The sequence below is a fragment of the Neofelis nebulosa genome, chromosome 6 (genome assembly GCF_028018385.1).
Source record: "Neofelis nebulosa isolate mNeoNeb1 chromosome 6, mNeoNeb1.pri, whole genome shotgun sequence".
Lineage (NCBI taxonomy): Eukaryota > Metazoa > Chordata > Mammalia > Carnivora > Felidae > Neofelis > Neofelis nebulosa.
Genome location: NC_080787.1, coordinates 7,215,139 through 7,230,254, shown reverse-complemented (window position 1 = coordinate 7,230,254; position 15,116 = coordinate 7,215,139). Strand labels below are relative to the sequence as shown.

Genomic DNA, 15,116 nt, shown 5'->3' with positions numbered 1-15,116 from the left:
AGAGTATCTAAGAAAACGCAGTGACAAAACTGGGACTATGTGCTATTAGAGAAATCCTTAACGTGACAACTCTTTACATGAGAATTGAAGTGGCTCTGAAAAGAGCCTTTGGGGTTGGGTAAGAGGACGCTTACTTGGCGAGTCTACTTGGAGCTGGTGTACTTGGTGACGGCCTTGGTGCCCTCGGACACGGCGTGCTTGGCCAGCTCCCCGGGCAGCAGCAGGCGCACGGCCGTCTGGATCTCCCGGGACGTGATGGTCGAGCGCTTGTTGTAATGCGCCAGGCGCGACGCCTCGCCCGCGATGCGCTCGAAGATGTCGTTCACGAACGAGTTCATGATGCCCATGGCCTTGGACGAGATGCCGGTGTCGGGGTGCACCTGCTTCAGCACCTTGTACACGTACACCGAGTAGCTCTCCTTGCGGCTGCGCTTGCGCTTCTTGCCGTCCTTCTTCTGCGCCTTGGTCACCGCCTTCTTGGAGCCCTTCTTCGGGGCCGGGGCGGACTTCGCGGGCTCTGGCATCTCTACTACTAACAACTCAGTAGACGGATTAAAAAAAAACAAATCCTAAAATGTCTGTCTTTAAGCAGAGTCTCCTCTTTTATAGGGCATCTATGCAAATAAGGTATGCAGAAATACCCCGATCTGATTTGATAATGTCTTTGGTGACGTGAATATGTAAACTCGGTTGTGTCATATCTTCCTTCTTATTGGTTGGATAGCGAACGGTGATCTTTTTAACCAATCCCAGCTCGCGTTTTACACTTCCATCCACCAGTATAACTGGCATCTTTTTGCTGCTTCCAGGACATTTCTCTTTTGCTTTTCCTGCGGATTTTCTTTCGCGGATACCACTCGCTATGTCTGGACGCGGAAAGCAGGGCGGCAAGGCTCGCGCCAAGGCCAAGACGCGCTCGTCGCGGGCCGGGCTACAGTTCCCGGTGGGCCGCGTGCACCGCCTGCTCCGCAAAGGCAACTACTCGGAGCGGGTCGGGGCCGGCGCGCCGGTGTACCTGGCGGCCGTGCTGGAGTACCTGACGGCCGAGATCCTGGAGCTGGCGGGCAACGCGGCCCGCGACAACAAGAAGACGCGCATCATCCCGCGCCACCTGCAGCTGGCCATCCGCAACGACGAGGAGCTCAACAAGCTGCTGGGCCGCGTCACCATCGCGCAGGGCGGCGTCCTGCCCAACATCCAGGCCGTGCTGCTGCCCAAGAAGACCGAGAGCCACCACAAGGCCAAGGGCAAGTGAAACGTTTACGGAATCTGCCTGCTCTCCCAACCCCGAAAATCAAAGGCTCTTTTAAGAGCCACCCACCTTTTCTGGGAAGTGCTGAAATACTACAGAACTCCTGAGACGTTTGTTTCCTTACTTGCTAACCTTAAGGTAGCCTATTTCGAAATTTCCTATTGTAAAAACTGTACAACGCCTACCGGTACTCCCACACAATGGTCAGATGAGTTTAAGATATTACATGTCTAATGCCTGGAGGTTTATGAAACATTACATAAAATGCTGCCGCCAATTGCAAATGCACAAGCCATTCGCAGTAAACCAAGTGGCAATTCTCTGAGGTCGTAACTTCGGGGTGTAGGTTATGTATATAACAACGATAGTCATCGAGAGCGTTATCTGTATGTTGAGATTGTTTAAAAGCGCAGTGTATACACATGTACGTAATTATATACACACTCTGGTCAAAGTTGCGGCCACAAAGTCAAACACGCATGAAAGAAATGAGAGAACAAAGGAGACATATCTGACCAATCACATTTCAGGGCGGGCTTTTCGAATTCTGGGGCGGCCTGAATTCCCGCTGCAAAAAGTTGTGCGTTTCCGTCTTTTCACACAAAAAGGAAATGAGTGAAGTCTGCTGAAACACACGAAATGAAACCTCGGTTTTATGAACTCAATTTAAAGTGCATTAAGAATAAATATAAACTGGAATAAATTTTGATTCTATATTCAAATCTTACTGGAAATCCAATCATTTCTCGGAAAAGCAACCTGAGAACCAATTAGATCACAGCGCGGGACCTGCGGACCACACTGATCTCTCCTATAAATAGGGTCAGAAACGGCTCCTCGCTACTCTCCAGTCTCCTTTTCTGTGTAATTGTTATGGCTCGCACGAAGCAGACGGCGCGCAAGTCGACGGGCGGCAAGGCCCCGCGCAAGCAGCTGGCCACCAAGGCGGCCCGCAAGAGCGCGCCGGCCACCGGCGGCGTCAAGAAGCCGCACCGCTACCGGCCCGGCACGGTGGCCCTGCGCGAGATCCGCCGCTACCAGAAGTCCACCGAGCTGCTGATCCGCAAGCTGCCGTTCCAGCGGCTGGTGCGCGAGATCGCGCAGGACTTCAAGACCGACCTGCGCTTCCAGAGCTCGGCCGTGATGGCGCTGCAGGAGGCGTGCGAGGCCTACCTGGTGGGGCTCTTCGAGGACACCAACCTGTGCGCCATCCACGCCAAGCGCGTCACCATCATGCCCAAGGACATCCAGCTGGCGCGCCGCATCCGCGGGGAGCGGGCGTAATTCCCCAAGGCTGTTCCCTCCGGACTTTGAAAAAGGCTCTTTTCAGAGCCCCCTACTTTGTCAAAAACTGTTGTAACACTTTCTTTCCGATTGCTCCCTTGGTGAAAGTAAGTTTCTCTTTTTCAAGAATACTCTGAAACTGTATTAGATGGATCCGCCGGTTTTTATAACAAAGAATCGGCTTTGGATTCATAGTAATTCTGTGTAATGTGTAACATTCCGTTACTTAGTCTTTCAAACTGCAGTTGTTTGATGAGGGCACAGAATGGCTTGTAGGTATTAAAGATCAAAAGGGATACTATTGTTGAGGAGATTTCCCTCTTTACATGCAGCCTTTTATATCCTTTTGGGGTTGAAAGAAAAGAGCAACGTTTACGATTTCCATCCTCAGCAGAGTCAAAGTCTAGATGCATCAAGTGAAATGCGTTATTTCTTTTTAATGGATCTCCAGCCCACTGGATCGGCCCCAGTAGACTAAAAAGTAAATACAAACATGATTCCTTTTGAGGTGGAGAAATTGGTCTTCACGCCATTACATTATATGTTATCGAAGTGTCAAGTTCAAAATAATAAGCTGTCTCATTGTGAGTTATTCTGATATATAACCATCAGTAAGGAAACATCAGGAAGATGAACCTGGTTCAAAGCAATATAGGACGTTATCAAGATCAGCAATAGTTCAAGAAAGTGAAGGAAACTAGGACAGTCTCCCCACAATATTCCTCTTTGACATAAAAATTGGGGGCTTGGGGCGCCTGGGTGGCGCAGTCGGTTAAGCGTCCGACTTCAGCCAGGTCACGATCTCGCGGTCCGTGAGTTCGAGCCCCGCGTCAGGCTCTGGGCTGATGGCTCGGAGCCTGGAGCCTGTTTCCGATTCTGTGTCTCCCTCTCTCTCTGCCCCTCCCCCGTTCATGCTCTGTCTCTCTCTGTCCCAAAAATAAATAAAAAAAAAATGTTGAAAAAAAAAATTGGGGCTAAAGGCAGTTAAGCAGCAATGACACCGATGTGTCATTAGCACCAATGTGGGCCCTTCCCCTTTTCCGCCTTAAGACAGGATATAAATTCTATACTGGTGACTCTTAAAAGCCCAGAGAGGGACCAGAGGAAGCGGCAGACAAACCTTACTGTTAGCTTCCTCCCATATACCTACCTTGCCATGGTTTTCGGTCCTTCAAGGCTTAAAACTGCCTTCCCTTGTCCAGTCATTTCTCCACACATTCTTTGTTGAAGACGCTGTGTAAGCTGCAGTGCTAAGGTACCTCTTCCAAGGGTTCTTGCCTGGGTTTCTCCCATGTGTATGCGAAATAAACACGTTAATAAACTTCTCATTGTTTTTATCCTGCTAATCGGTGTTTTGTAAAACGGGCCCCAGCCAAGAACCAAGATGGATAGAGGAAAATCTCACCTCCTTTACAAAAGAATGAGGACTGGAATAAAACCAAAAGAGCGAATTTAGATCCAAAAAGTGTTATTATTCTACAGCACAATTACAACCTTTAGATGATCTTTTCTAATGACATAATTTTCATCTCCAACTGACAAAAATCACTGAAATTATCAACATCCTACAAGTTATCTAAATTCATAGATTTTTCACAGATACTGAACCCTAATAAGCAGTCTAACAGAAGAACATACCCTTGAAATAAATTTAAAAAAACAACAAACAAAAAAAAAAAAACCACTGGCAGGCCTTTTAAACTACGCTCATATGAGACAATGTAAAGAAATGCAGTCTATCCCTTTACCTTAATTAGATATTTGGATATTTCTTAATAGGTTTCAGATCTGTTCTGGTCTGTGACCAGAGTCTTTCCCTTGTCCTCAGTGACCTCATGCCTGATGATGAATGTGCCTTCTCATTTGTGCTTTCCACCTCCCTGCTTACTAAGGATTTACCATGACACTGAGGGACTAGTGTTGAATTTCCCAGGCCTAAAGAAGTAGAAAGTACCAGCAGCTCTGTGACACCCTGTTTATCTCCAAGTCAGAGCCACATGACATGACGTGTTTAGCTTGTTTCACAAATGTGAAGTTGTGATTCAAAAAATATAAAATAAACATGTGACACAGAGAGTACTTAAATCATCAATGACTGAAAAGGGTAAAATGGTCTGAAAGGTTCAAAGAATATTTAAGAAATTAGGGTATTTATAAACAACTCAACACAGAAATATTGGAATAGGATTATTGAATGAGGTTAAAACAAAATTAATAATGTCCAAGAAGCCATAAATCTTTGGAGTTGGAGCTGTTCCACCAGACAGAAAATATTTACAGCTCTACCAAATAAACCCCGGCTGAATTTGATACATTCAATCAATAGTAAATAGTGAGATGATCAAAGTCCATGGTCCTGCAATTCTTGTGTAGTCTTTCACTTTTTATGATACTAAACATCATGGCCCATTCTTTTGTTCCCTATTTCCAAGCCTCAGATAAAGTGTCGCATACTGTGAATCCTTCCTGGAAAGAAATAAAAACATAGGACCTGCAAGATAAATTTCTATGAAACTGCATGATGTGACTCCTTGACATTGTACTCATTAACCAAATACATAGTAGACACTGTAACCTTTTATTGTTTCTAGACTCCAAACTGATTCACCTGATTTTCTTATCTGTCTCTCTTGGTCTTGGGTTCCAGAAGCAGTAAACCATTCTCGGGCTTTCGTTTTCATGAGATGTTTTTACATTTCCACAGTGATTACTTTGCATCTTAAAAAAAAAAAAAAAAAAAAAAAAAAAAAAAAGATACCAGATTCTACATTCTCTTGTACAGAAGCTTAAGCTCTTCTGAACTATAATTGCATTAGCAAACATTTTTGGATGTTCTCTCTCTCAAAAAAGTATACTTTTGGAAAAAAAAATATTAGCATAGAACTTCACGAAGTCTCCATCAGCCCGCCCTTAAAGAATTCTAAGGTTGACAATTTTTCGAGTTACCCCTCTTTTCTTGCTTTGATGGGTAATGTTTTCTTTGGCAAGCCTGTGTTCGCTCCCTAACATGATTTTATTTTTTTTATTTTTTTACAATGCTTCATTTGAGTTTGGGGCCAGTCTCTGGGCAACTGTATTTCTTAGAAACATAGATGGCCCTTGAACAAGGTTAGGGGTGCTGACCCCTTGCATAGTTGCAAATCTGGATAAAACTTTTGATTCCCCAGAACTTAACGACTAACAGCCTACAGCTGACCAGTAGCCTTACGGACAACATGAACAATTGATAAACGCATACTTTGTATATTGTATTAGATACTGTATTCTTATAATAAGGTAAGCTAGAGAAAAGAAAAATGCTATTAAGAAAATAGTATTTGCAAGTACATGGATGGAACTGGAGGGCATTATGCTCAACGAAATTAGTCGGAGAAAGACAGGTCTCATACGACTTCACGCATATGAGGAGTTTAAGATACAAAACAGATGAGCATAAGGGAAGGGAAGCAAAAATAATATAAAAACAGGGAAGAGGACAAAATATAAGAAACTCTTAAATATACAGAACAAACAGAGGATTGCTGGAGGGGTTGTGGAGGGGGGATGGGCTACATGGGTAAAGGGCATCAAGGAAGACACTTGTTAGAATGAGCACTGGGTGTTGTACAGAGAGGCGGAATCACTGGAATGTACTGAAATCATTGTTGCACTGTATGCTAACTAACTTGGATGTAAATTTCAAAATAAAATAAATAAATGAATAAATAAATAAATAAATAAATAAAATTATACCTATAAGAAAAGAAAGAAAATCATAAGGAAGAGATAATACATTTGCAGTGCTTTATTGTGTTTACTGAAAAACAGTGTGCCTATAAGTGGATCCATGCAGTTCAAACCCCTGTTATTCAAGAGTCAACCTTACATTGAATTTCCACCATATTTCAAAGCGCATGATGGCAAGGTTGGGTGAAAAATCAAGAAGCAGAGGGGGCAAGGAAGAATCCTGGAGCAGCGCTGCCTATAGAAAATAATGCAAGCCACATACGTTATCTTAAATTTTCCACTAACCACATTTTAAAAAGTGGAGGGGCGCCTGGGTGGCTCAGTCGGTTAAGCGGCCGACTTCGGCTCAGGTCATGATCTCGCGGTCCGTGAGTTCGAGCCCCGCGTCGGGCTCTGTGCTGCCAGCTCAGAGCCTGGAGCCTGTTTCAGATTCTGTGTCTCCCTCTCTCTGATCCTCCCCCGTTCATGCTCTGTCTCTCTCTGTCTCAAAAATAAATAAATGTTTAAAAAAATTTTTTAAATAAAAAAAAATAAAAAGTGGAAAGATGCAATCATTTTAATAATATATTCTATGTAATCCTAAATCTCCAGATATATTTGTTTCAATCAATGTAAAAACATGAATAACGCAATATTTCGATTCCTTTTTTCATCCTACATCCTCTAAACTGGGTGTATATTTCATTCAATCTGCTACTAAATTTTGATTGGAAATAACTTGATTTGCATTTCAACACCATAAACTTTACTGTTGGCAAATTGAGTTCACATGTCCACGTTGTTCAAACATAGGCCAAATTTTCCAATAACTGAACAGAGTAATAGCTCTTCAATTTAAATTATTTAATATTAAAAATTCAGTCCCTCACAGCATTAGACACATTCCGAATGCTCAAAAGAGGGTCCAGAGCACTTTATCAGACAATGCTTTCTTAAAAGGAATTGTGTTTGGGGTGTGAAGGTGGTGATGGAAGCTGGTGGTTAAATCGGAAAGTATATAAATTTAAATGTAACCATGTAAGGGTAGCACTGACCTCGAAAAGCAAAGATTTGCCCATACATAGATATAGAGGTCATTAGGAAGAAAAAAAAAAAAAGCAAAAACAAAAACAAAACCTGAACATAAATCCAGATTACAAAATACCAGATTGAGGGATTTAAGAATATGGAGGGGCGACTGGGTGGCTCAGTCAGTTCAGAGACTGACTTCGGCTCAGATCATGATCGCAGGGTCCATGAGTTCCAGCCCCGCTTGGACTCTGTGCTGACAGCTCGGAGCTTAGAGCCTGCTTGGGATTCTGTCTCCCCCTCGCTCTGCCCACCCCTGCTCATGATCTGCGTCTCTCTGTCTTTCAAAAGTAAAAAAAAAAAAGTTTAAAAAAATTAAGAATATCGAGAAGGAAGGCAAGCCCTGGGGCAGGAAGACAGAATTTTCTCAGGCAAAGTGGCCGTCCCTGTGTCTCACACTGGACCTGACATTTACCCTTTGACTGCCAGACCATCTTTGTGATTAACATTTCCATCCTGCGGAGGAAGAACCTACAGTGAAAATGAGAGAACACAAGCCACAAAGCAGGACGTGGGCCTCAGAAGGTGAAGTGCAGGGAGTGCAGGCCGCAAGCAAGGGGACAGGCCTCCCCATGAAAAGCCCCCACCCGTCACACTCGTGTTCGTGTCAGGCTGTGGACTGCAGTACTTTTCTCGCTCCCTAAGACCATCCTCCCAACGTCACTACTTGACCTCGATGTAAAGTGGACAAAACTGCTTGAATGGGAGGGCAGAAGGGAAACACTCCAATACATTTCAGACATGCGACTAGAATTCACATCAATGCCGAATTTCGACTGCGACTTGCCCGAGGTGTGTAAGGGTCCTCACAGTTCAGCCCGGAGAAGCAGCTGTTAGCTTGACAGCTGCCATTACTTAGGTCCCTTGATTGGCCTGAGACGTTTCCTTACAGGCCCTTAAACAGAGCCTTCTTGCGTCTCCCCGGCTACGCGCGGCCTCGCGCACTTGTGGGCGGGGATAAACTCGCTGCCCCGCCCCAGGCCCCGCCCCCGACCCCTCCGGCCCTGTTCTCAATAAGGTCCGCCACAGAGTTATAAATGAGGATTTCGTCGCTGTGTAACCTAACTTCGCTGCTTTGTTTTACTGACTGGAGGACATGTCTGGTCGCGGCAAAGGCGGGAAGGGTCTGGGCAAGGGGGGCGCCAAGCGCCACCGCAAGGTGCTGCGCGACAACATCCAGGGCATCACCAAGCCCGCCATCCGGCGGCTGGCCCGGCGCGGCGGCGTCAAGCGCATCTCCGGCCTCATCTACGAGGAGACCCGCGGGGTGCTCAAGGTGTTCCTGGAGAACGTGATCCGGGACGCCGTCACCTACACGGAGCACGCCAAGCGCAAGACGGTCACGGCCATGGACGTGGTGTACGCGCTCAAGCGCCAGGGCCGCACCCTCTACGGCTTTGGGGGCTAAGACTTTGCGTACGAAAAGTGAATTCTTTGCCAACCCTAAAGGCCCTTTTCAGGGCCACCTATCCATGCACTAGAAGGAGCTAGCGACGCTGTTTATTTCCTTTTCGTGGGAACTGAGGTTACTGCATGTATTTTGCGATCTGAGTTCCATGACTTCCATATAATTTAACCATGTTTACTCCTTGTCCGGGGGCATTAAACATCAAGGCAGCCTTTAAGGTTTATGTTCACGGACCTTGTCTATGGGTTTTTCTATTTTTGAGACGTGCCCACACTTTAAGTTGCAATCCATTTATAGACATGTCCCAAACATGAGATTGTACATTTTTCAAATCCAGTTGCTATCTGGAAATAAAGCTTGAATATGAACTGGAGGAAAAACCATTAGCCTACTCTGTTCAAGGAAAAGCAAAGTGAGAATGCCCAGCTACTACGTGGTAACTAGGGGGAAGGGTTTGATGTGAGAAGCTTAGACTGAGCTGTAGACTGCAGCCACCTATAAGCAAGCCTCCTAGGTGGCACGTGGGGACTTTTTCGCCCCTTTTCTCCCTCATATTTGGATTATGTAAAATGATTACCAATAAAATGTATTTAAGCCACAATGATTTGGGGGTTTGTCTTAATCTTGTCACGTCTATTCCCTGATATTCTATAATAAAAGCAGCAATGTTAAGTCCTCTCACAAACCCGCTGGTGCCTCCTTTAAAGCCAGAAAGGGAGCTACACAGACACCTAGCCCCGTGCTAGGGCTCAACCGACTGCAGTGTTTTCTGATGTGTCCATACTTACAGAGGAAAGGGGGAGGAGGTCTCCAAAATAATAACCAGGCAAATTGTCTTCTCTGTCTTCACTTCAAGAGAAAGTCACTGGCAGTAGCCTAATTAAAAGCACTTCAAGGTATTTGTAGCCTTTGTCTTTACCTCTTAGCATCAATTCCTGCCTCCAGGCAAATTGAATAGAGTAATGAAGGGACAGGGGAAAGGAGGAAAACCGCTATGTTAGTGAACTTTCTTTGGGTTCTTAGCCTTGATTTTTCCTGATGGGTCCTGTGATGGCCTCGTAGGGTGTCTGCCAGGATTCCCCCTCCTAGTGCTCACCCTTGTGATCTAGCCCCCTTGGGTGTGGACATGACTTGTGACTTATTTCCAACCCACAGAGTACTACAAAGGTGACTGGATGTAATTTTTCTGTATATGATCATTGTTAACTGACGTGTATGTTGTGTAATATCTATCCTCCTTGACTGTAGCATGCTGGCTTTGACGGACCAAGAATCCATGGCAGCATGCACAAACACCAAGAAACCCAGGGGCTCTTTAGAAAGTGAGGGAGGCCTAAAACCAAAAGCCTACAACCATTCAAGCCAACAGCCAGCAAGAAAGAAAATGAATTCCTCAGCCCTACAAGCATAAAGAAACAAATTCAGTTAAGCAGTGAGTTGGAAGATGATATTTCCCCATGCAAGCATCCAAGAGACCTCTATCCGAGGTAACATCTCAATAGCATCCTGATCTAGGACTCACCTAAACTCTGCCCAGACCCACAGAAACTCACATTGTACATGTGTATTGTTTTAAGATAGTAAATTCAAATGAATTGTTGTGCAGCAACAGCTAACACAGTTAGCTAACACACGTAGCGTCTTCAATCAGTGTTCCATCTAAGATACCATAACATGAACTGAAACTGCAATCATTATCTAATGGAAGACATACATTTTAAAAAGGAAAAAAAGGGGGGGGGGAACAAACCTATAGTGGGAATATTCTCTTTGACAACTGTCTAACGCTTCACACGTATCTCCAACATAAGTATACATAGGTCATGCTTTGCAGGCTTCCCTAATACCAAGCCTATAAACAATGACGTGCTCAACAGCAATACATCTAACTCATTTTACTTTCGGCAGCACAGAAACAAACCATCTACTTTTCCATAATTAACACATGAAACCCACTGATTTTCATCCATATCTTCTGTGATCCCTGCATACCTAGATCTTTTCTTATTTTTGTTTCATTTTAGTTTTTCTCTGTCTAAATGAATACAGAACGATACACCAAAGGCAAGAAAAGAAAAACCATGTGAAAGTGGATCAAAATTAGGGTTTAGGAAAATGACTCAACATGCTGTGCAGTTGATTACATCAATAACATACAGGCAAAATAAAATGGATGATAAATTCATTTTAATGTACATTTGAAGAATTGTCGAAATGGTCTACAATAGATGCTATGATTAAATTCTGCAGTTCAGTAATACCCATGCCTAATTAAGATCTATTATGGGAGGGGCGCCTGGGTGGCGCAGTCGGTTAAGCGTCCGACTTCAGCCAGGTCACGATCTGGCGCTCCGTGAGTTCGAGCCCCGCGTCGGGCTCTGGGCTGATGGCTCGGAGCCTGGAGACTGTTTCCGATTCTGTGTCTCCCTCTCTCTCTGCCCTTCCCCCGTTCATGCTCTGTCTCTCTCTGTCCCAAAAATAAATAAAAAACGTTGAAAAAAAATTAAAAAAAAAAAAAAAAAAAAGATCTATTATGGGATGAATGACATTCAGAGTTTGGTGTCCTGTGCAAAATAATTTCTCATTGCACAAGTTGGCCTTTGTGAAATACATATAATTATGTTGTTATAATGTGAAAATTGTAATGAAAACAAATAACCAAAATACATGTACTTAAGTACAGACAACTGTAAGTTACAGCCACCCAGTGTGAAATTATTGTAAAGTCTAATGATTGAACAAAGAACCAAGTAAAAATTTAAAGAAACCACACAAAAACTATTCTTTCAGGGCTTTAGCCAAGTCCTACTATACACATTTCACATAATCTATGTGGCTCTAAAGATTAACATAAATTCCAGTAAACATCTCATACTATAACAGTTCTCACACCTTATGGAAACAGGTCTGGAAAAAGACAAAACATGCTTTTAAAGCCAGTTGAGGAACCTTGCTATTACAACTCTTCATATGCAAAAGTGAGTGGCTCTGAAAAGAGCCTTTGGGGTTGGGGAAGAGGGCGCTTACTTGTCAAGTCTACTTGGAGCTGGTGTACTTGGTGACGGCCTTGGTGCCCTCGGACACGGCGTGCTTGGCCAGCTCCCCGGGCAGCAGCAGGCGCACGGCCGTCTGGATCTCCCGGGACGTGATGGTCGAGCGCTTGTTGTAATGCGCCAGGCGCGACGCCTCGCCCGCGATGCGCTCGAAGATGTCGTTCACGAACGAGTTCATGATGCCCATGGCCTTGGACGAGATGCCGGTGTCGGGGTGCACCTGCTTCAGCACCTTGTACACGTACACCGAGTAGCTCTCCTTGCGGCTGCGCTTGCGCTTCTTGCCGTCCTTCTTCTGCGCCTTGGTCACCGCCTTCTTGGAGCCCTTCTTCGGGGCCGGGGCGGACTTCGCTGGCTCAGGCATGATAAACAATACCAAAAGCAGAAAACTTGTGACCAACACGGAAAAGAGTGAGGGGGGAAAAAAAAAATCCCGAGTATTTATATCACGTATATGCAAATGAGGGTCCAAAAGTCTGAATTTTGATTGGACCAAAACTGACCAATAGATTAATAGCATGTAAAAGCAGCGTTGCAAACCTGCTTTTTTATTGGACTAAAAAACTAACTCTTCCAGAGAATCCAATAGGTTAATTTACAATGCCGCTTTATTGCTCAAAGTGCATTCACCAAAATTCAAACAAAAAAGAAAAAAGAAAACCTCTCAATAAAACCTTATTTTAAATTATGAAAGTAGAAATTTCGAACTGGCACGCGCAAACGAGGGAAGGAAATTCTATTATATAGCCCAGTACAGTCCTAACTACTGCTCCTTTGGGTTTGTCATAAATTATCCAGGACACCTCGGGTCTCTTCTGACAAGAATCATGATATGCTAGACTATTATCATTAAGATATGTTGCAAAAGACTCTCGATCACCGCCATCTTTTTCAAGTTTCAGCATTGCAAACGTTTTCCTCAATGCTCACCCCATTAGACCCCGACTGACATTTTAAATTCATTAAAACCAAACATCAGAGTCCAATCACCAGTTTGAGTCAAATACGGTATTAAAAAGAACGAGGTGCTCCAAAACATTGGAATTTTAACGTGCGAATCCTGAAATATAAAATTCCTTATGTGTTAACATTATGTCCTAGACCATACTAGAGTGAACTAGATATTTGCTGTAAATAAAATGAAGTGGAACTCATGAGATATTATACAGTGGGATTTTCAAATAGGACAGGAAATACCTTCCGGATGAAAACGAGATAACTATGCAGAAAATGGCGGATTTTTTAAAGAGAAATTCTCAAGTACTGTCTTGTTTCAAGAACACCGTACTTTGTATAGACAAACAGAAGAAAAATTCAACAAAATTATTTACGAGAATTATGGCGTTTGTCGGTCCTATTTGTTGTGTGCCAAGCATCACAAGGGAAACAAATAGCTTAGTGATTTTTTTTTCCCCCAAGGGGGCCGGGAACAAGTCGGTTAATTGAAAGTAACCAATCAGAAACTAGCACGGAACAGATTAAACCAATGCTAAATCTCAGGGAGCACTTCCGGAATGGAGCTCCAGTTGACTCACCGGGATTGCCCACAATCCAATCAGAGTGATTCTGCCCCTGTATAAATGGAGGGGCGAGCTGTTACCCTGGTTTCCTGACTTTGCAGTTAGGCCATGGCTCGCACGAAGCAGACGGCGCGCAAGTCGACGGGCGGCAAGGCCCCGCGCAAGCAGCTGGCCACCAAGGCGGCCCGCAAGAGCGCGCCGGCCACCGGCGGCGTCAAGAAGCCGCACCGCTACCGGCCCGGCACGGTGGCCCTGCGCGAGATCCGCCGCTACCAGAAGTCCACCGAGCTGCTGATCCGCAAGCTGCCGTTCCAGCGGCTGGTGCGCGAGATCGCGCAGGACTTCAAGACCGACCTGCGCTTCCAGAGCTCGGCCGTGATGGCGCTGCAGGAGGCGTGCGAGGCCTACCTGGTGGGGCTCTTCGAGGACACCAACCTGTGCGCCATCCACGCCAAGCGCGTCACCATCATGCCCAAGGACATCCAGCTGGCGCGCCGCATCCGCGGGGAGCGGGCCTAAACTATTAACGAAAGATCGCCGACCTTAAACCCAAAGGCTCTTTTCAGAGCCAACCACTTTGATCTATAACGGATGCCGTGACACTTAAACAAGTAAGTTCCGTTGCTAACCGAGCTCAAACTTGTAGCAGGCCTGAAAGACATTTAGGGCTGTCTTAAATTAAGCTCTCAAGCCTTTGGTCTCCTGAAGTTTTCCTAGTGTGTTTAGTTAACATGGTTTTACTTTCAAACCCCTATTTCTCCGTATGTTGCATAGGTCTGACAGGTTTCGTTCTGGCTCTAGGATTTATGGGTTTTATTCTAAACTTCGAGTATGGTCTCTTGCACCTTTCTGGTATCGTGACCGTTCCCTTGCCTCCTCATCCTACAGGCTCTTTGACTTTTGCAACGTTACTTGGCGCTGTTCAAGGGGTGGCCCGTTGTGTCTTTGGAGGCCTGGGCTGAGCCTTCAAGGCTGCTGGTTATCTGTTTCTCCCAGGGTTCACCGTGTTGAACTTAAGAGAATCCCAAGGCCCCAGAACCCTTGGTCGGCACTTAGCTGAGCAGAATTTGGGCACCCAACTCACTAGCAACCGCCAGACCTTTATGAAAGGTGATCAAAGATCTCCCCCTAAGCCTCTTAAGGGGAGCCAAGGCTTGGGTTACTAGCTGGAGCACAAAAAAGTAAGACGGTAGCGTTTTCTGAGAACTTGCCGTCTATCCTTCCCGGTATATCTACCAGACTAAACAACCAAGAGTGGTTTGGGTGGGTCTCAGAAAGTACCTCTAGAAATGAACGCAGGAGTGAGGATCCTTTCAACTGACGCTTTTAACGCAGGAATGAAGATCCTTTTAACTGACGCTTTTTTTTTTTTTTAAGGTTTTAAGGAATTTCTACACCTAAATTGGGGCTCGAATTTACAACGCAAAAATCGAGTTGCATGGTCTATTGACTGAGCCTTTAACTGCCATTCAAAAAGGCAATTTTGGTTTTCCTAAATTCTCTATCTTACTCTCGATGTAAATCTTATGAGACTACCTCATATTTATCAGTAAAACATGACAATCCTTTGGAAGCTGGAGAGTTTTCTTAAATTATTTGTTCAATGCCTATAAGAAAATGGTTTGATGCTATTATTAAACAGATGTTCCTTTTCCATGAAAATAACAGGTTCCTCAATTTCTAAACCGGTAACTGAATAGAAGGGAAATCAGGAATTCTGTTCTAAAACCATTCAGGGAGTTATTTGGAAATGTAGAAGGATGTTTACTAATCGGGATACACACACTACTTGGAAGGATTTCATC

General features: G+C 44.7%; 7 protein-coding genes across 8 annotated transcripts in view; 5 read left to right on the top strand and 2 right to left on the bottom strand.

Annotated features, from left to right (window-relative positions):
- Positions 1-539, bottom strand: part of LOC131515286 (histone H2B type 1-C/E/F/G/I) — a 79,394-nt gene extending 78,855 nt beyond the window's left edge. For both annotated transcript variants that reach the window (XR_009263536.1, XM_058736036.1), the window contains exon 1: positions 135-539. Coding sequence is in view for 1 of the 2 variants with exons in the window: in XM_058736036.1 (XP_058592019.1) it covers positions 144-524 (381 nt within the window). In the remaining variant the exon portion in view is untranslated. The remainder of the gene's footprint in view (positions 1-134) is intronic.
- LOC131515284 (histone H2B type 1-M) overlaps positions 1-15,116 on the top strand; it is an 80,529-nt gene that overhangs the window by 38,892 nt on the left and 26,521 nt on the right. The gene's annotated exons all lie outside the window — the stretch shown is intronic.
- LOC131515280 (histone H2A type 1-B) lies at positions 810-1,320 on the top strand. The gene has a single exon (XM_058736028.1). It carries the CDS (start codon positions 863-865, stop codon positions 1,253-1,255), a length of 393 nt encoding a protein of 130 aa, XP_058592011.1. The 5' UTR covers positions 810-862; the 3' UTR covers positions 1,256-1,320.
- On the top strand, positions 1,401-2,832 carry LOC131515274 (histone H3.1). Its single transcript, XM_058736019.1, has one exon. It carries the CDS (start codon positions 2,126-2,128, stop codon positions 2,534-2,536), a length of 411 nt encoding a protein of 136 aa, XP_058592002.1. The 5' UTR covers positions 1,401-2,125; the 3' UTR covers positions 2,537-2,832.
- LOC131515295 (histone H4) lies at positions 8,387-9,460 on the top strand. The gene has a single exon (XM_058736046.1). It carries the CDS (start codon positions 8,427-8,429, stop codon positions 8,736-8,738), a length of 312 nt encoding a protein of 103 aa, XP_058592029.1. The 5' UTR covers positions 8,387-8,426; the 3' UTR covers positions 8,739-9,460.
- LOC131515268 (histone H2B type 1-C/E/F/G/I-like) lies at positions 11,337-13,328 on the bottom strand. Its single transcript, XM_058736015.1, has one exon. It carries the CDS (start codon positions 12,309-12,311, stop codon positions 11,775-11,777), a length of 537 nt encoding a protein of 178 aa, XP_058591998.1. The 5' UTR covers positions 12,312-13,328; the 3' UTR covers positions 11,337-11,774.
- On the top strand, positions 13,334-13,881 carry LOC131515275 (histone H3.1). The gene has a single exon (XM_058736020.1). It carries the CDS (start codon positions 13,420-13,422, stop codon positions 13,828-13,830), a length of 411 nt encoding a protein of 136 aa, XP_058592003.1. The 5' UTR covers positions 13,334-13,419; the 3' UTR covers positions 13,831-13,881.